Source organism: Delphinapterus leucas, chromosome 20, assembly GCF_059928025.1.
Source record: "Delphinapterus leucas isolate spDelLeu-1000000601 "Yukka" chromosome 20, BTC_Dleu_Yukka2, whole genome shotgun sequence".
NCBI lineage: Eukaryota > Metazoa > Chordata > Mammalia > Artiodactyla > Monodontidae > Delphinapterus > Delphinapterus leucas.
The window spans coordinates 50,902,045-50,922,282 of record NC_143148.1 but is presented as its reverse complement, the minus strand read 5'-3'; the positions used below and the strand labels follow the sequence as shown (position 1 = coordinate 50,922,282).

The window sequence follows — 20,238 nt, the reverse complement described above, 5'->3', positions numbered from 1 at the left end:
ACCTTGGCTCCGTCTGTGAAGCCCACTCCCCCCCGGCCCCACCCCAGCTCTCATACTCTGTTTGCTTGATGGTTCTTTATCCTGTGGGCTCTGCTTAAAATATTATCAGAATCAAAGCTGAGGTAGAGAGGAAGAGATGCTTGGTGGTCTTGGTAAAAGACACTGACTTGGGATGCTCAGATTCTATCTAGAAGCTGAAGGAAGGCAAGCTAGCCTTGGCGTCTGTACTCTGTTTTCTATTATCTATGAAGTGATGGATGTCAACCCTGTAAAGTCTCACGGGAGATGTCTAGCTATTTTCATTTTATGTTCTACTACACTCAACAAATGTTGCTCACTTGATGATGATGCTACAGGTTGGGTATTAAGGTATGGACCATTTTCATCTCCATTTTGTTCAGGAGGATGGTTAAGCCTAAAGAAGGTATAGTACCTTGTCCAAGGCCCTATTGTAGGTACCAGAACTGGGGTACAAGCCCTTTTTATATGGCTTCAAAGTTTGAGTTTCTGACCACTAGGCTGTCATTCTGTTACCTATAAACCATGGTAGGCTGCTGTGTATTCTTGTCCCCAAAGCTCTGGCTTGGGCTCTGTTAATTTCCGTTGGATATGCTAATAATATCAAAGAAGACATAATTTATTTCTTTTTTTATTGAAGGATAGTTGATTTACAATGTTTCAGGTAGACAGTAAAGTGATTCAGTTATACATATACATATATATATTCTTTTTCAGATCCGTTTCCATTATAGGTAGGTCCCTGTTGTTTATTTTATATACAGTAGTGTGTCTTTGTTAATCCTAAGTTCCTAAATTTATCCCTCCACCACCCTTTCCCCTTTGGTAACCATAAGTTTGTTTTCTATGTTAGTGAGTCTATTTCTGTTTTATAAATAAGTTCATTTGTGTCATATTTTAGATTCCACATATAAGTGACATCATATGGTATTTGTCTTTCTCTTTCTGCTTACTTCACTTAGTATGATAATCTCTAGGTCCATCCATGTTGCTGCAAATGGCATTATTTCATTCTTTTTTATGGCTGAGTAGTATTCCATTGTATGTATGTATATGTGTATGCATATATATGTATATATGTATCTTCTTTATCCATTCATCTGTTGATGGACATTTAGGCTGCTTCCATGTCTTGGCTATTGTAAACAGTGCTGCTGTGAACATAGGGGTTCATGTATCTTCTCGAATTATAGCTTTGTCTGGATATATGCCCAAGAGTGGGGTTGCAGGATCATATGGCAACTCTGTTTTTAGTTTTTTGAGGAACTTCCATACTGTTCTCCATAGTGGCTGCCCCAATTTACATTCCCACCAACAGTGTAGGAGGGTTCCCTTTTCTCTATACCAGCATTTATTGTTTGTAAACTTTTTAATGGTGCCATTCTGACCAGTGAGAGGCGATACCTCATTGTGGGTTTGATTTGCATTTCGTTACTAATAAGCGATGTTGAGCATCTTTTCATGTGCCTGTTGGTCACCTGTATGTCTTCTTTGGAGAAATGTCTATTTAGGTCTTCTGCCCATTTTTTGATTGGGTTGTTTGTTTTTTTGATATTGGGCTGTATGAGCTGTTGGTATATTTTGCAAATCAGTCCCTTGTCGGTTGCATCATTTGCAAATATTTTCTCCCAGTCTGTAGATTGTCTTTTCGTTTTGTTCATGGTTTCCTTTGCTGTGCAAAAGCTTATAAATTATTTCTTAAAGGACACCACTAAGTGGATGACAGAGGAATCAGCCCAGTTATAGTTTATTAATTTTCCAATTTGAGATAAAGTTGGCTCAGTGAAGGATTTAGCAAAGAAGAGGCAAGTAGATATGGAGAAGGTCCCCTTTTATTTTCCAAGTGAAAGGAAGGCAGGGGTGGCTCATGGGAAAGGATTTTAGATCTCTTGCCGTCTTGTTCCTCCCTCAGATCATCAGTATCCTCAGCATGGACCCCAGGAATCCAAACACTCAGACCATTACACGAAGAGCGGTACGATGAAAACCTTCCTCTTCCGGAAGACTGCTTCTTTACTGATGCAGCTCAATAGAGCCCAATCATATATTTCGATTTCACACTCAATAGAAATCCCTAATCTTGCCCCATCATTGGTTCAATTGGGAGATACATGGCCAAAGAAACAACCTTCAGTAACCCACTGTTTTACTTACTGAAGGGATATTGTTGAACATAATATTTGTTAAAATATACATTCTCTTCTTTATGAAGACAGGGAATTTTTCCTCAAATTTCAGCACAAAGGTTGTTTGTGTGGCTCTTACAGGCCCAGTGCAGTGTAGAAACTGATTATATTTCTTTCTTTGCATTGGCTACTAGGAAGCTCTGAACCAAATTTGTAGCACACACTGCAGAGCTTCCTGGCATTCATCCTCTATGTTATCCTAACACTCAACTTCATCTTAACTTTCTGAATGCTTTGGAGTTCCCATTAAAATAAATCTTAAACTCTATTAGATTCAATCTCAAACTTGACTGTGCATCAGAATTCGCAGGAGTACTTGTAAACACACAGATTGCTGGGCCCCATCCCTGCGTTCCTGACTAAGTAGGTCTATGGGGGAGGTCCAAGAATTTGTATTTCTTTCTTTCTTTTTTTTAAAATTAATTAATTAATTAATTTGGCTGTGTTAGGTCTTCATTGCTGCACGTGGGTTTTCTCTAGTTGCGGCAAGCAGGGGCCACTCTTCGTTGTGGTGCACGGGCTTCTCTTTGCAGCAGCTTCTCTTGTTGCAGAGCACAGGCTCTAGGTGCGCGGACTTGCATAGTTGTGGCACACAGGCTCAGTAGCTGTGGCTCGCGGGCTCTAGAGCGCAGGCTCAGTAGTTGTGGCGCATGGGCTTAGCTGCACTGTGGCATGTGGGATCTTCCCAGACCAGGGCTCGAACCCGTGTCCCCTGCATTGGCAGGTGGATCCTTAACCACTGCACCACCAGGGAAGCCCCAGAATTTGCATTTCTAACAGATTTCCAGGTGCTGGTGCTCCTGGTCTGGGAAGCACACTTAGAGAATCGCTGCTCTACCTATTTCTTTTTAAGCTATTTCAAGCTGTCTTTGGAATGAGACAAGGTAAAAATTAATAGATGATGATTAAATAGATAAGAAAATGAAAAGCTCTCTCGTCCTCTAGGGCAGTTGAATTTTTTGATCCTAGTCCAAAGAATTATATTTACTCATGTTAAATGTGGTCTTATTAGATTAGATTCATCATTCTGATTTGTCTGGCTCTTTCTTGGATCCTAATTCTTTCATCCAAAAAAATTGGCTTTTCCTCCTGGATTTGTGTCCTCTGAAAATGCAGTTATCATGCCATTGATTTTTATGTCTAAATTGCTGATTAAAATATTGGATAGCAAAGTCATTCCCTCCACTGCACACCTCATCTCATCTCTTCTCGCTACTCCAAACACCACTCCAGCAATTCTCCCATCTCTTCTACATCATCACTGCTCCGGCCTCCACTACATGAAAGCTAATCAAAACGTGGTCCATGCACGGATGCCGGTCTTTGAACTAGTCGCTGTCGGTCGGGAGAAGATGTGTACAGAAGTTGAGAATAAGCATTCAGAAACTTTTAGAAGATTTTGACAGAGTAATTTTGTTTATTGAAGTTAATCATTTAAAAAAAATGTTGGATAGGCTGTCACGTTCCAGGCTACTAAGGGTGTTTGTGAAGCTCACAAAAGATGTCATGGAGGGAATTCAAGACGTAGGACTAGCTGACATTTTTTAAGTTTCTTTAAATCGTGACCTCTATGATTCTCTGAAACATCTCCAAGATACTTTGAATTCATGTTAAACAAATACTGTATTAAGACCGTGAGCCTCACTCTGTGAGCGACGGCAGTCAGTACCCTCCCCCAGCGGCAATAACTGCGGACCACGTGGGTGCAGGCTGACCAAGCTTCAAGAATAATCATTTTCTGGATGCATGTCAGGATCATCGTGGTGATACATATATTTTAACGTGTACAGCCTGGCTCTAGCTTTGAGAGTCTGTTTCACCCAAGCACACATTCTCACGTGCCATCAGCACTGAGAAAAATTGCTCTAAGTAGCCCCAAATCAGCTGTTTCCAGAAAGAAGACTGTTCAAGAAGAAATGGACCCTTTCTGAGACCGGTTCTCATATAGGGCTTTGTGATGGGTGGGGCGGGGGGCCCCAAGAAGCTAGTAGAATCTCTAGAAATCCCCATTCTAATTCCTCAAGTGATGGGGCATGGGGAGAAAAGGACTTATTGCTGGTGAGTCATTGTAGTAGATAACATTTATGTGGTGCAAGCTGTGTATCAGGCATGGTGTTCAGTGTTTTATAAGTGTGATATTTAATTTTTCCAACAACCATAACAAGGCAAAGAGATACACGACATTACCTACATTTCACAGAGAACAAAACGGAGGCGCATTGAGGTTTGCAAAGCCAAGGGATGAAAGCAAGTGATGTCTCCAGAGGCTACTGCCCTTTGCTTTTCTTCTGAGAGGGCATCACTCAGTTTTCCCAGTTACAAAGAGGGGACTTCTCGACTCATCTGTCACATTGAGCACTTACTATATCCAGAGCAGACACTTAGTATTGGATACCCACAGTTAACAGGGGGTTCAATTTCTCATGGGGAAACAGAATCATGAAAGCTGCTCACAATGCAGCGTGATGAGTGGTTTTACAGAAGTGTAGCCAGAGAGCTCACCCGGTCACCAGGAGATGGGCTCACAGACAAGATAACCATGGAGTCAAAACAATGAGCCCCGGAAAGGCTTTCCCAAAGAATTGTTAGCTCTGCTGACACCCTCTGCAGTCACCAAAGCTAAATTTAAATCCTTCGCTTTTGCTTACTGGCTCCTCCTCGCGTGGGTAGCTTCCTCTCCCTGAACCTAAGTTTCCTCATCTCAAAAATGGGTTAGTAGGGGGCTTCCCTGATGGCGCAGTGGTTGAGAGTCCGCCTGCCGATGCAGGGAGCGCGGGTTTGAGTCCCGGTCCGGGAAGATCCCATGTGCCGCGGGGCGGCTGGGCCCGTGAGCCATGGCCGCTGAGCCTGCACGTTCGGAGCCTGTGCTCCGAAACGGGAGAGGCCACAGCAGTGGAAGGCCCGCGTACCGCAAAAAAACAAAAAACAAACAAACAAAAAAACCACATCGGTAGTATTTCAAACATGGAACAAAGTGACCAAGGAGATACACTGAGAATCTAAATATCAAGAGCCATTTTCAACAGAAACAGAAAAGCATGGCATGAATGGGTCCAAAACAAGCTGTCCAAGACTGACCCCTTGATTTCTGGACCTGGAGTTATTTATTTACTCTCAGCCTCTCCTGGGGACACAGCAGGTATTTATTCCTAAGAAGGTTCCTAAGAAGGTTCTTGAAAAGGTTAAAATCTCTGTGGTCCAGGTTAGATGTTGACGGAGTCATTGACTTCAAACAGATGCCTGGCAGTGACTGGTTGTGTAGAACATTCAAACTAATTTAATTTAAATTCAACAGACCTTCCATGATTTGGGACTTGGCTCAGGACAACAGTGACAGTGTTACAACAGTGACAATGACATCTCTGGTTCCCAAGAGTTCAGAGATCAACGAAATAAATGACTTCACAGTATGACAATTCCCTAACAGGCAGTGGGACACAGGTCACAACTAGCACAGGGAGGGCAGTTACTAACTCGCTTTGCAGGAGTCATGGAGGTTCCACAGCTAAGTGTCACTTAGGCATGGCTGCACCCTTTGCTTCCATTCTCCCAAGCTCTCCAGCCTCATCCCACCTCTCCATGAGGGGAGAAAGCATTATGAGACAGTGCAAAGCGCTTACTGCTTGACTTCTCACTGGAGCCCCAGAGGGGCAGGGTTCCCACAGAGAAACAGTCCATTTTTGCTATAACATGACAGCTATCTCCTAAGTCATTGCTGCTGATAAAAGCTATGCTTCCTAAAACAGTTGTTTCAGTGGGAAAACGAATAAGGTAGACTAGAGCAACATTGTCCAAAGAATATTCTGCAGTGATGGAAATGTTCTGTATCTGCTCTGTCCAATATGGCAGCCACTAGCCATGTGTGGTTACTGAACACTTGAAGTGTGGCTAGTGTGGGTGAGGAACTGAACTTTTAATTTTACTTAATTAGTATTTAAATTTAATTAGCCTTTATTAGAGAAATGTGAATCAAACCTACCATGAGGTACCACCTCACAGCAGTCAGAAGGGCCATCGTTAAAAAGTCTACAAATAGCAAATGCTGGAGGGGGTGTGGAGAAAAGGGAACCATCCTACACTGTTGGTGGGAACGTAAATTGGTGCAGCCACTATGGAGAACAGTATGGAGGTTCCTCAAAAAACTAAAAATAGGGCTTCCCTGGTGGCGCAGTGGTTGAGAGTCCACCTGCCGATGCAGAGGACACGGGTTCGTGCCCCGGTCCGGAAGGATCCCACATGCCGCGGAGCGGCTGGACCCGTGAGCCATGGCTGCTGAGCCTGCGCGTCCGGAGCCTGTGCTCCGCAACGGGAGAGGCCACAACAGTGAGAGGCCCGTGAACCGCAAAAAGAACAAAACAAAACAAAAAACTAAAAATAGAGTTACCATATGATCCAGCAATCCCACTCCTGGGCACGTATCCAGAAAAGATGAAACTCAAATTCAAAAAGATACACGCACCCCAATATTCATAGCAGCACTATTTACAATAGCCAAGACATGGAAGCAACCTAAATGTCCATCGACAGATGAATGGATAAAGAAGATGTGGTACATATATACCATGGAATAATACTCAGCCATAAAAAAGAACGAAATAATGCCATTTGCAGCAACATGGATGGACCTAGAGATTATCACACTAAGTGAAGTCAGAAAGACAAATACCATATGATGTCACTTATATGTGGAATCTAAAACATGACACAAATGAACTTATTAACGAAACAGAAACAGACCCACAGACATAGAGAACAGACTTGTGGTTACCAAAGGGGAAAGGGGGTGGGGGAGGGATAAATTAGGAGTTTGGAATTAGCAGCTACAAACTACTATATATGAAATAGATAAATAACAAGGTCCTACTGTATAGCTCAGGGAACTATATTCAATATCCTGTAATAAACCATAAAGGAAAAGAATGAAAAATAATATGTATATGTAAAACTGAATCACTTTGCTGTACGTCAGAAACTAACACAACGTTGTAAAGCAACTCTACTTCAACAAAAAAAATTAATTAGCCTAAGAAGGAGGCAGTAGCACAGTCACTGCCCTGCTGTCTTCCTCATGGACTGTGTGCAATTCCAAGGCAGAGAGTTTGCCTTAAAATCCATTTCTCCCACGTTCTCTGCTTAGCCCAGGGTATATTCTAGCCTTGCCAACGATGATTCCTCCACTGAAGGTGTAAGTAGGAAAACACCAAGGAGTGATTCAAGCTCTTTCCTTCCTTCTGCTAGAGGGAATATTGGTTGGCAGCCTTGTCGTGTAGCAAGGGGAAAGCCTAGAAGAACAAAGACCTGCTTGATTGCTGTGCTTTGGGAAGAGCAAATATTTATCCTGGAACATAAAAGAATAGATGTGAAAGGTGAGCAAAGATAGATGCAAAAGACAAGAGATAGCAAGGGCAGGGCTTGAGAATCTGGGAGAGTTTCAAGAGCACAGGGAGAGAGTCTGGAGGGAGCAGGAGGCAGTGAGCGGATCTAAACGGGAAGAGAAGTTTTTCGAGAAGTTTTTCTTCGTAGCACGGATGCATCCAGCTTTGGTGTTTTCTAAAGGACTCAACAGAATTTGACCGTGCTTCTCAGTTATACTGGAAACTGGGTTTCTATTCAAGGGTGAATCATGCCAGCTAAATCTAGGATACCAAAGGAAAAAAGAATAGGAAAAGGAACAAAAAATGTTAAAAGAGCAAAAAGAAGAAGTCAAGTGTCCCATAAACGCTGTTGGCTGAGGGCAGAGATGTGGACTCGGTGGGTAAGGGGGTGCAAATTGCCTTTGCTCGTTATTTCCTACGAAGGAGCAGTCCCAGGGGCATGGGACGTCTCCTCTGCGGGCAGACAGAAATGTTCTCCAGGATCTGAAAGCAGAAAGGGCTGTCTTTGGGAAGGTGGGCACGTTTTTAGCTGCATTACGCATCCTGGGTTCTGGCTGCAGAAACGTTGAGTCAGAGTTTAGTACAGAGTCCCCAGTTGGAACAGTTTTATTCAGTTTAGCTGGAGGATACAGAGAATCCAATTACAAAATCATTCAGACCAATGATAGGAACAGTGGGTTTAATAGCTCCCCATTAGCTGATTGAACTATGTGTAGCATAGATAAATGAAAAGCAATTCTTTCTGATCTTAGACAGGGATCTTTTTATTGTTTTAAGTCTGTTACTTGATGGATTGTCTATTGTAAGAAGCAGGTGTGTCTGCATTGGGAGGAAGAGCGGGAGGCTTTGTAGAGTGCAGTTGGAAAGTTTCATCAGAGTTTACTGTAGAATTTAGAGTGTCTGAGCCCCACTATGTATCTATTTGGATGAAGAGCAGATAAGCCTTCTGGGGGAAAGAGAAAAACTCATCCTAAGGGTAATCTGAGTTGGAGAACAGAAGCCTAGATGAGGAAGCCTGTGGCAATGCAAGAGGAAGGTTTGACTCTGAATGTGGTGTTTGGTCCAACTCAGATTGCCCTTCAACTTCAGGGGCTTGTGTCTAGGACTGAGCAGTGAAGAGTGGGAGTGAAGTTTGATTTCAGCAAACCCTGGCTGAAATCCCAGCTCCCTTTGTCTTATGAGATGTGTGATCTTTAGCAAGTTCCCTTATTTCTCTGATCCTTTCCCTTCATCTGGAAAATGTTTGGTATCATAGAAATTTCTACAGAACGCTTAATATGGTGCCCATGGCACATAGAAATCACTCAGTAAAGGTCATTATGATAATAATGATGATAAATGATTAATGACAAGAGTGTCATTATTATTAGCTCCAAACAGGAGGAGGATTAATACAGAAGGTAGCATATGCTGCTTTATAACCTGTATTGGGTGGAAAGGGGACCACAGCCTAAGCAGAGAACCAGGCTCCACCTGGGTTGGAGAAGAAACGAGGAAACATGCTGGGCGGCTTTGGTCTATGGGGAGGAACCAGAACTGTGCTTCTGAGCATCCAAGCTACACCCCCTAAGAAACCCCTGCAACTATCTGGGAGGTGTTGAAGGTGGGGGGCCTGATACCTACAAAGGAAGGTAGGAACAGAGTCACGGACATACTGTTTTAAAAGGGGCTTTTTTTTCCCCAGTAGCTTGAAATATTTATTCATTTACTTTCCAGTTTTACTGAGCTGTAATTGACACACTTTCTTAATTTAAGGTGTACAGCATGATTTGATGTGTGGGTATCTTACACAAGGATTACCACCATATGTTCAGTTTAGTGAAATATTGTTTGAACACCCAGGCTGGCAGGGCCTGGCGTCCCCAGGTGTACCAGCATCACAGGAACACTTGAGTTCAGGTGCTCTTGGAATAACCATCATCAGAAGCAGCACGCCAGGTTCTCTCCAAGAGCCCCAGCCTCCGGTCCCCGATGGAGCCGCACGGCAGTACGGAGGAGATTACAGAGCATCTCGATAAGTCAGAGGCCCACATTTCCCAGCCTCGGGAAAGTAGTTATTAGAGGGTTCAGAAAGTGATCTCTAAGGGCTTCCCTGGTGGCGCAGTGGTTGAGGATCCGCCTGCCAATGTAGGGGACACGGGTTCGAGCTCTGATCCGGGAAGATCCCACATGTCGCGGAGCAACTAAGCCCGTGCGCCACAACTACTGAGCCTGTGCTCAAGAGACTGTGAGCCACAACTACTGAGCCCGTGTGCCACAGCTACTGAAGCCCGCGTGCCTAGAGCCCGTGCTCCGCCACAAGAGAAGCCACCGCAATGAGAAGCCCGCGCACCGCAACGAAGAGTAGCCACCGCTCACTGCAACTAGAGAGCCCGTGTGCAGCAGTGAAGACCCAATGCAGCCAAAAATAAATAAATAAATAAATTTATTATTTTTTTTCAAGTGATCTCTAGTTTCAAGGGAACAGACTGTGTCAAGGAGAAGTAGAACTCTCCAAAAACATAGCTCCTTTGGTATTCTTTCAAGTCCCCACTCAAAGACGTGCGTGCTGGAGAGATGTAGACTTCTGTCAGAGAAAGCTGAGATGGCAGAGGGGAGGCTGAAGGCACACTGGCGTGGACGGGCCACTGTTTGTATTAGGAACGCCACATTTACAAGTGACACTGCTGCTTCTGCCAGAATGTACACTAACAATTTGGGGAAAGTCAGTAACATTGGGCTGGCCAAAAAGTTTGTTTGGGCTTTGCCATAAGATGGTACAGAAAAACCCGAACGAACTTTTTGGGCAACCCAGTATATTCACTCGTTCCCCCAAACACTGATTGAGCGCCTACTGTTACCCAAGCCCCAGGCTTGGTGTTCATCACTTAAATGAGAACAGAGAGAGTTTCTGGAATGTCCAAGATGACCAGAGATTTTAAAGATGATGGGCCTCAAAGTTGAAAATATTATATATGTTATTTAATACGATTCAGTAACTTGGTGCTGAGAGATGTAAAGTCCCAAGACAGGGAATGGAGCTGCCTTCTCCAGTCCCCTGCCTGATTCTTCACTTTTCCTGGGTGAAGAAGCGTCTTCTATCCCCCATGATGACTGCCATTTTGATCAGTCCAGTGTGTCTCTTACCTGCACTGTCTGATAACTGCCCTCCATTCCATTTAGAGTATCTACCCCACCCCCACCCCGAACATACACACACACACACACACACACACACACACACACACACACACATGCTTCATGAGCTCCTGGTGGGGCTGTCAATCATGAGGCTCCATTCTTCTAGGTCAGAATAGAACAGAATGGGGCACAAATGTGGCCAATCACAGCATCTCACTCCCTTGGGCCAAACAGAGAGAGGGACATCCAGGGGCTGGTATGTGATTCATGAAGGGCCAATCAGATTCCTTCCTTGATATATGAAAATTGGGAGAAGAAAGTTCTCGTTGCAATGGGGCTTGCTAACCTTGCAGAAGGCAGCTGGGGCGAAAGGCCACCATCTTTCCAAGTCTCAAGAAGGCAGCTCATTGCAGTAGGAGCACATGAAGCTAACAGATGAGGAGAGAGAAGATAAAAGATGGAAGGGTCAGGAAAGGGGAGAGCCTGGAAGTCCAGGGACAAGTTCATCATGACAGTCACCAAGGCTGAAATGAAGGAAAGAGAGGTCAGAGCAAAAGTGACTGGTCTTCTTTTTGAAGGTCCCTAAGCTTGGCCCAGCTTCTGGAACACAGTAGGAGCACGATACATTTGGGTTCCATTTCCTCTCTTGTTCCTTCAGGAATTCATCTGGATCTTCTTGTTTACGTCATGCCATGGTGGCATGTTCTTTCCAGGCTACTTTTGATGTTAGGGTCTTGTACCCTTCAGGGAAGACATGTGGAATCTGAATAGGGACTCCATCCAGAAAACTATGACACATGGAGGGACTTTCTAATGTCCTATTTTTTTGCATCTCCTCCTTACCACACCATTAATATATATTAAACGTACACTATATGACAAGGACTTCATTCATTCAACAAATATTAAATATGCCAACATCATTGCTAAATACTTTAGACATGATCTCTCTTTTGATCCTGACACACACAAAATTATCCCGTAAGGACTATTATTATACCCATGTTACAGATAAGCAAACTGAGGTTTCAAATGAGTGAGTCATTTTCCCAAGTTTATAGAGATTGCTAAAATGATCAGATTCAGGACTTGAATCCACATCTGCTTCACTTCAAACATTAACTCTTTTATAACCAAAAGCATCCTGCCTCCCATCCAGTTTGGGTGTTTTTTCAGTGCCAGCCCAAGAAATGAATCATTATCATTCCTTTCACAGAAGATAATTACCCTGCAATGGGCTCTGGGGACTACAGGTGTTTGGAGAAGTCAGGAGTAAGAGGACCCCATGCTTTAACTTGCCAAGGGGGTTCTGTCTGGGGAACCACTGACTCTCATGTTCCTGCCCCCAGGACAGTGCTGGGGAAGAGGCTTAGGCTGAGAGATCAAGGGTCACTGACAGATGGAGACTGAGGACAGAAGTTCACTGCAGGCTGTCATCAAGAAAATATCACATTTAAAGATGAAACAGCCCCTTTCACTGGAGCATCTATTTTGTCTCGGGCCTTCAAACATTACATTTACTCATTTTAATACCATGGCTCCAACCGATGTTCTGCGTGAGATCACACACAGAGGAATCAAACTAATTTGAGATTACACGCCCACTGCCCTTTCCTAGGAAGAGCGTCTTCTTGTTTCTAATTAAACGTTTTCTTCTATGACAAATGCCAAGATGCCAAAAAAGATCCCTATGAAGAATAAGAAGTGGCAGGAACTTGGGGTCACGGGGGCGCTATTCCCCATGTCTGGGTGAGCTTTGTTGTTGGCGCTGAATGTCAATGATTTGCCCAAAGGTTGTGGGATTTTGGGCTCTTCTGGATGAGTGTGAACCAAACTCCAGAGGCTGGGCTGTTTTGCACACCCAGCTATCAGAGAAATCTGTGCTGCTACCCCCAAATGAGTGTGCACAGAGCTGGTGTTAGGGTAGCAATACATCAGTCCAAATCCATTCCCAACCCCGGGCATAAGACTCAAAAGCCAGCACCCTAGTCCCTGCTGCCCATGTAGTTTGGTGGGAGATTATCAAGACAGGGAATGGGAGGATGGGGTCGTGTCCCAGTTCTGTCTTTTGCAGCCCCGGTAACAGAGGAAGGAAAATAACTTTTACTGAGTGCCCACTATGTGCAAGGAGCAGTGAGGACTTTCACAGCCTCTCAGCCAGTCTTCATAACAATACCAAAAAGAGGGTGTTATTACCAACGTGAGGATACGCACAAGGTGAAGGTGCTGTCTGCCTACCATCACACAGCCATGGTGAGGTAGGGTTAGGGTAAGAACTCAGATCTGTTGTAGCCTCTCACTCTTTCCACTTCATCTCTGAGTCCCTTTTTCATAGCAAGTAAAGATGATAAACTCATGGGTGAGCGGCAGATGAAAAATGACAAGGGTGATAGGCTTCATTGCTCCAAAGGTGCTGCCGGTGGAGGGTAGAGTGAGCTTGAGTATCAGTCATCACTCCCTTTGCCCATTATGAGCCACTGCCATTGGCTTCTGTCTAATTAAGATCAGGCTGCTGTTTATGGGAACCTGCTCTATGTCAGATGTCCTGTAAGATGTTCTACATTTCCTTTTTGAATGAAATAGAAGACACACTGATTCTGGGCTTCCTTTCTTCCTCAAATTGCTGGGGAGACAGGAAGTCCATTCCGTTATTGCATCAAGAGCAAACCTTGCCACCATCACCAGCCTTCTCCAGGGAGGACAAGATAGTGGGAAAAGGCAAACTTCGATGAATAAGAAAGACCCCAGAAGCAGCATCTCTACCTTCTCATCACCAAACAGGGCTCAGTGTGACTCAGAACACTTTATTCCAATCTCTCTGCCATAGTGGCTCCTGGCTCCGGTCTTAAGACCCTCCAAGCAATTTCTCAGTTTTACAAACATCTGTGTCACTTAACCTCATACACTCCACTTCTTTATTTGAATAAACTCAGGGAAGATCATATTGGCCATACTTCATTGGATTGGCCTTGTCAGGGACACTTTAATGCTGTGTTGTTTGGTGACATCCTGCACTCAAGTTGCCAATGTAGCCATAGCCCAATGGAGGCCACAGGGGCAAAGGAAGGAACTCAGTGTCTTGAGTGATGATTATATCGAATCAGCACGGGTGTTCTGGGTCAACAGCCATAGCAATGTGATCCTAGCTGGATCCCAAAAGCATCCCAGACCACGGAAATGGACAGAAAGTGAATGTGGTTCAGAAGCACAATGGCCACTTTGGGAGACAAGATGGCACCATGCAATTTTGAGTCTTATCAGCTATACTTCAAATCAGTCAAATGCATCCATGGTTCTTTCTCTGTATTTCCGATTCCGGTCTTTGTGTCTGTCTGCCTCTCTCTGTCTCTTGGTCTTTCATTGTCTCTGTGTCCATTGTGCCTTTGTCAGTGTGTCTCTCTGATAATCAGACTCCCACATGTAAAGAGTCCAGGAACAAGACAGACTTGGATTTTTATACTGCTCATCCACTTAAGAGTTTGTGATCTTAACTTGTCTCCGAATGTCAGTTTCCCCATTATTAAAATGGAGATCGTAACATTGACCTTGTTGAGTTGCCATTAGGATAAAATGAAACAAAGAGTGTATAGCAGGCAGTTCAGTTGCTGGCTCCTAACAAGTGCCCAGTAGATATGAGTTCCCTCCCCATCTCCAGTGCACTTTAGCCTCATGATATATTAGGATCCTACCAATCTGTTGGCTTTCCTCTAGTGTGGCCTGCCCTCGGCCCATTTTCAGATCAGCCAATGGAGCCATTGGCTGATGGCTGCAACTATTTTTCATCCAGTTGGTCTCATTCCAGCAGTTTCATGTGGCCTCTTGCTGTAAATCAGTCTGGGAAAATAAATGTCCCCAGTCCATTAGTGCCTTTCCACCACAAGCCAATTTGAGCCACAAAACAGACCAGCTTCTTAATGGCCACTTAAATACATTCCTGCAGCCCAGTCTGGAGACTCTCAGCCTCGAATCCCACCAGCTCCTGTCCAAAAGAACCTCCACTGTTACAAGACTGCTGGCAGCAAAGGCATAGACCAGACCCTTAACACCTGCGGGGGGCAGGGGAGACCACAAACCCTGGTTTGCCTAGAGCGGTTCCAGTTTGTCCCTGCTGTCCCAGAGCAATTATTAGCAGTGTTCCTTTCACTCTCCAAAGAGTGCTGGTCTGAATGATGGCGACTACAAAAGGTATCTATGGAAACCAAGAATAATAGTTTATAGTGATAATAATAATGTCTAGCATCCATTGATCACTTGCTGTGTGCCACACATCACCATAAAGGTCCCGATGCACTGTGGGCTCATTGTGACTCAGCAGAAACCCCCTTACAGCACTCTGAAGGGAGGTGCTATTATTATCTCCATTGTATAGAGCAGGAAGCTGAAGTTTAGAGCACTAGACGACAGGGAAGGTCAACCAGTGTAGAGGGCGTGGGTTGTGCCTCACTCAGATCCCTTTTACTGGGCAGTGCACCCATCCTCCGGCTGCTGGGCGAGCTGGCTGCTCAGAGCTCAGAGCAGTCCCCGTCCCCTCTTCCATGGGGAACAGAGGCTCCGCATCCCCCCTTGGAAAGCAGCCCAGAGCCCAGAACCGACTGATGACAGGGGCTGGGGGGGGGGGGGGGCGGGCGGGTGTGGCCCAGAAGGCTTCCCCCATTGCTACAAGGTCAGATTGACTCTATGGTACAACTCATGCTCCAGAACGCCTGGTGGGATCCAGCTGAGACCCAGCTCTTGCTTGGCTACTTCCCCAGCCCCATCCTTCTTCCCTTGCTCCCAGTCTCCCGAGAGCGCCTCTTACATCAACCACTTCAAAAAGCATTCCTGTCCCAGGCTCTGCCTCCAGGGGACCAGTCCTAGGATAGCCAGTTAGCAGGTGGCTGAGCTGGGACTCATGTCTAGGAAGGTCTCACTCTTCATCACTAAGCAAATGTGATATAACACTGCCTATATTATACATCTCCAAGTCATCAAGTCTCCAGGAAATATGTCATACAGGCATAGATACGATAACAGTCACAATGACTACTGTTTACTTAGTGCCAACTTTGGGCCTCTTTCCTGCATCTGATCCTCTCAACACCATAATGTTCATTTTAGTATCCCCATTTTGCAGTTGAGGCACAAAAATCTTGGAGAAGTTGAGAGAGATGCTCACCGAGGTTACACGGATACATCTTTCTCCAAAGGCCAGGCACTTTTTCCCCTCGGCCAGTTAAATCGCTTGCTGTGTAAATTGTTCACTGAATGGTAGATGAAACAGATTCCCCATTAAAGTTGATGCTCTGGCAACAATTTAGATGGAAGACTGGGCTATCCCTCCCACCCTGCACACCCCCCAGTGGTTCTTTCTGAGCTGCGTTTGACCATCAAGCCTCCACTTTGGGGGGAAAGCCGTATTACTCTGGGAATGGCCAGAGAATGTTTCCTTAAGCCAGACATAAACAGATCAAAGGAGCCATATTCACTGAAGAAAGGAAAGAAAGCAAGCTTATGTGCCAAAGGTCCGGAGAAGTAAATTACCTATCTTGTGGCTTTTCCAGAGAGGGAGACAAAATAGAATAAAAGGAAAACAGCAGAGCTTTAAGGAGAAACAAACCAGGATTGAAATCCTATCTCTACTACCTGTGTGATGTTTTAGCAAATTACTGAACATCTCCAGGCCTCAGTTTGCTCTACCATAATACCTACTGCGCTAGACAACAGATGAGGGGGTAAATGAGATAAAATATGTATTTCCCCCTGCCTCTTCCATTTCCATGAAATTTATACAGTAACCAACTTGGACCCTCATTCCAGGTCTGAATACTACTAGTTCAGATAGACTGTGGTTTATTCTCTAGCAAAAAGCATATCCTATTTGATGATAAAAGGTTTACATTAAAAATAGAGAATGAGAGAGAGAGAGGGAGAACAGATAAGAGGGAAACCTTCATCCAGGAGGCGATCAGCTGATCCATAAAACTACAGAATGAGTCATCCTGGCTCCAAGGCTAAACTTACAGTCAATGGGCATCTTTGGCCAGCCAGTCCTAACCTAGTGGAGAAAGAAGGGCCCAGCGGGCAATCTTCACAAACCGATTCCAGCCCCACCTTGCAAAACCGATTATCTCTGCTTCCAGCTGGGGGAAATGAAAATCAATCTGGGCCTTTGCAATACTGTATTCCAAATCCGCCCCCTCACCCCCCATGGCTGGCTAGCTTTCTGAACAACTGGGGTGGGGGATCTGCAGTGATTCCATTGTGTGTGTGTGTACGGCTCCAGTGAAAAACAGGCTTCAGTGTCTGGCTTTGAAAATCAGTCTCCCGGCCTTCATCTTGACATTTATTATTTCCAAATGCTTCAGATCCTCTCAGCATTTATGCAGTAAGCGAAAGGCTGGAGAACCCAGACCTATTTGCCCTGCGGATGACAATCTCTTCTCTTAAAAAGTAGCTTCAACATTTTCACTCTCTGAAAATACACTCTGACAAAGAGTCCTAGAACCCAGTCCTCAATTTGAGGAGGGTCATAAGTTACACACACACACACACACACACACACACACACACACACACACACACACAGTGTTTTTGATAGGTGGTTTAGGAAGGAGAATGATCAATACACAGTTTTAATGTTACTAGATAGACATTCTTCCACCAGCAAGTGAAGAAAAATAATGACTCAACAATCCCCCTCCAGGCGTCTTTCCTCCATCCATTCATCCAGCAGTAACTTAGTCATTCAGCAAGAGCTTATTCAGGATATACTGGGTGCCAAGCTCTGCGCTGGGCACTGGGAATTTATTGGTGAGCAGGGCAGAGGTAAGCTCTGCCTTCTGGGGTCAGCCAGCTTGGTTCAGCAAGAGTTAACAGAACAGAACTGTATAGGATCCCCCAGTTGGCCAGAGCTTTGTCCCCTGCCCTGAATTTCCCAGGGAGAGGCCCCTGTGTTTAGAGTCAAACATGACCAGCCCCATATGTGATGAGTGAGCCAGAGAGCAGCGACCGCCTCTCTCCAGCCTCCTTCCAGTCTGGCGAATGAAACCTGCGTCTGCTCTCAAAGCGGCAAAGGGGAAGGGAAGCTCCTTTGCCTTTTTCTTGCCTCTAGATTGCTCCCAGATTCTGAGTTTGGGGGTCTAACTTGGGAACCGGTGAGCTGGCTGCTGCTTTTAGGGAGCAATGTCTGTTGGGGGCTTTAAAAAACCGCGATGGGAAGGGGTGGGCCCATCTCACTCAAGAGTAGTGGTCCAGTGAACCCTCTGGGATGAGCCCTCCCTCCCCAGAATTCCAAGGAAATGACCATATAGTAACAGCACAAGAGAGGCTTAAACACTCCAGGAGGAATCCCAGCCGGTTCGGGGGGTGGGGGGAGGGGAAAGGGAGGAGGGAGGCAGCAGTCTGAGGTTCCCTGGGGAGGAGTGGGGAATAGAAGGGTACTCAGATTGCTGAGCTCCTCCTGAGATGGCAGCAGGAGTTAGGAGAAGATTCAGTTGTTTTGTTTGTTTGTGTTTTTCCTCTTCAGAGAAACACAGAAGATCTTGCCTGTGGGGAAAGAGGGGGGATGAAGTAGCAGTCTTGGCCTCAGCCCTCACGGGGCTGAGATGCTGGGTACCTAGGATGCTTCCCAGTTCCTTTCCCCATGTCAGACCGCAAGGACGGGAGTGTGCAGCTGTGAGGAGGAAGGACGCATTTCCCCAGCCCCGCACTTCGTCCCCAGCCCCACCAGGACAATAGCATAGAGGCTGAAAAGGTCCAGTATCAAATCCTGGCCATGCCACTTAGTGGCGGCCAAATGATCTTGGGCAAATCACTCTCCGAGCCCTGGTTGCCGCACCTGTAATGGGGGGCAATGATGGTACCTAACTCACTGGGTCCCAGGAAGTATTAAATAAGATCGCACACATAAAACTCTAAAAAACGATAGCTCGTACACAGTAAGCCGACGGTTATTTTTTAAGCATGTTATCGTCAAACCCCCTCTCCTGGCAGCTGAGCTGTCCTACCCCACGGAGAGCTTCCGCGGCGCAATCTTCCAGACCCTGAGCACTGGGCGCCACATCGACCCTTCCCCTCTCACAGGCTCCTCCGGTCACCCCTAGATCCCGCTCGGGGAGGGCGAGGGCCGCCTCTCAACATCCTCCCCAGCATCAGCTGGCCCAGGGCCTCGGGGAGGCTCTGAGACCCGGGTGAGGGCACGGAGGGGGGTGTCCACGGAGGCTCTCCCCCCACCTGCTCCCCGGAGCACTGAGCGCGCAAAGAGAGAAAAAGAGAAAGGCGCGGATACTGGACCAGGCTTTGACGCGGATCTTGAGCTCGCCGTCCTGCGGCTCGGGCATGGCCTTCCTGGTGACCCGCAGCTTGTTGAGCCCCCCGAAGCCGGCCAGCACCACGGCGCGCATCTCCTGGGCGTCCCCGAGGCGGTGAGAGCCGCCGCCGCCCTCCGCCGGCTCCTTGACTGCCTCCTTCTCGATCATTTGCTCCGTCTCCTCCGCTTTCTCCACGCCTTCCTTGGCCATGGCGCGCGCGGGCGCGGGGCGCACGGGCTGCAGCGGCTGAGGCGCGGGGGGCTCGGGGCTCTTCTCCCGCGGGTTCCTCCTGTTGAATGTGGGATGCTCAGCGGTGCAATGGCTGCAGCCTCTGCGAGCAGCGCCAGGGTCCACAGCCTCCGCCGTAATCCCCCCAAGAGCCGCGCCACTGTCCGCCCCACCTCGCTCCCCACCGATCTTCCCTGCCCGATCAAAGCCTCAACTCCAGTTTCTCAACCAGTGTCAAATCAAGCTCTTGATCGTAGACCCAGAGTCCAGATTTGCCCCAAACTCGTGAGTTAAACATGCAGAGAGGACGCCTTGTCCTCCGCTGTGGGCGCAATACTTCATTATATACGGTGCAGGTTGGGCGCCTTGAAATGGACAGAGATGAATGTCTGAGTCTGGAGGATGCCTCCCCGCCCCAAGGTTGCCTCCTCTCCCACCGACGTGCGGGAGCGGGCGGGATAGACTGGAAATGGTGCTTTTTCCCAAACCATCAGTCCCAGCTGGAAGAGAGGAGAGGTTCTGGAAGCTGGAAACTAGAAATCCCTCTCGCTGCCCCGAGGAGTCCAAATCCAGGGTCTTCAGGACCTCCAGAGTTATCGCGGATGCTCTTTACGGCATCGCCAGGAGCATCTTCTGATGGCTAATTCTCACTACCCGCACCATTTGGGGCCGTTAAAGAGGCTCCAAAAAGAATTCAGTACCAGAAAGCGGTCCTGTTCTTGATTTGACCTCCCCCCCGCCCCGAGAAGATCAGATCAGTGTGCACCCCTCCGCAACACAGTCGTGTACACACACACACACACACACACGTGTGTGTGTGTGCCCATGCGCAGCAATAACTGGCTTTTTGTCTTTTGTTATCGAGGCCTTTGAAAAAGAGCTCACGGGAAAATCTTAGATTTTTTTTTTTTTAAGGAAAAAAGATGGGGGATTGCCTTACGGCAGTTTAAGGAAAGATGCAGTTGAGGAATGATAGGTGTATATTCTAGTTACTGTGCACCCACAGCCAGCCTTGGGATCTTG

General features: G+C 46.4%; 1 protein-coding gene across 1 annotated transcript in view; it reads right to left on the bottom strand.

Moving 5' to 3' along the window:
• The window catches only part of VAT1L (vesicle amine transport 1 like), a 77,177-nt gene extending 57,657 nt beyond the window's left edge, over nt 1-19,520 (bottom strand). Inside the window, exon 1 of the mRNA XM_022583135.3 lies at nt 18,971-19,520. Coding sequence (XP_022438843.2) covers nt 18,971-19,197 — 227 coding nt within the window. The 5' untranslated portion in view covers nt 19,198-19,520. The remainder of the gene's footprint in view (nt 1-18,970) is intronic.
• Nucleotides 19,521-20,238: the final 718 nt, after the last annotated feature.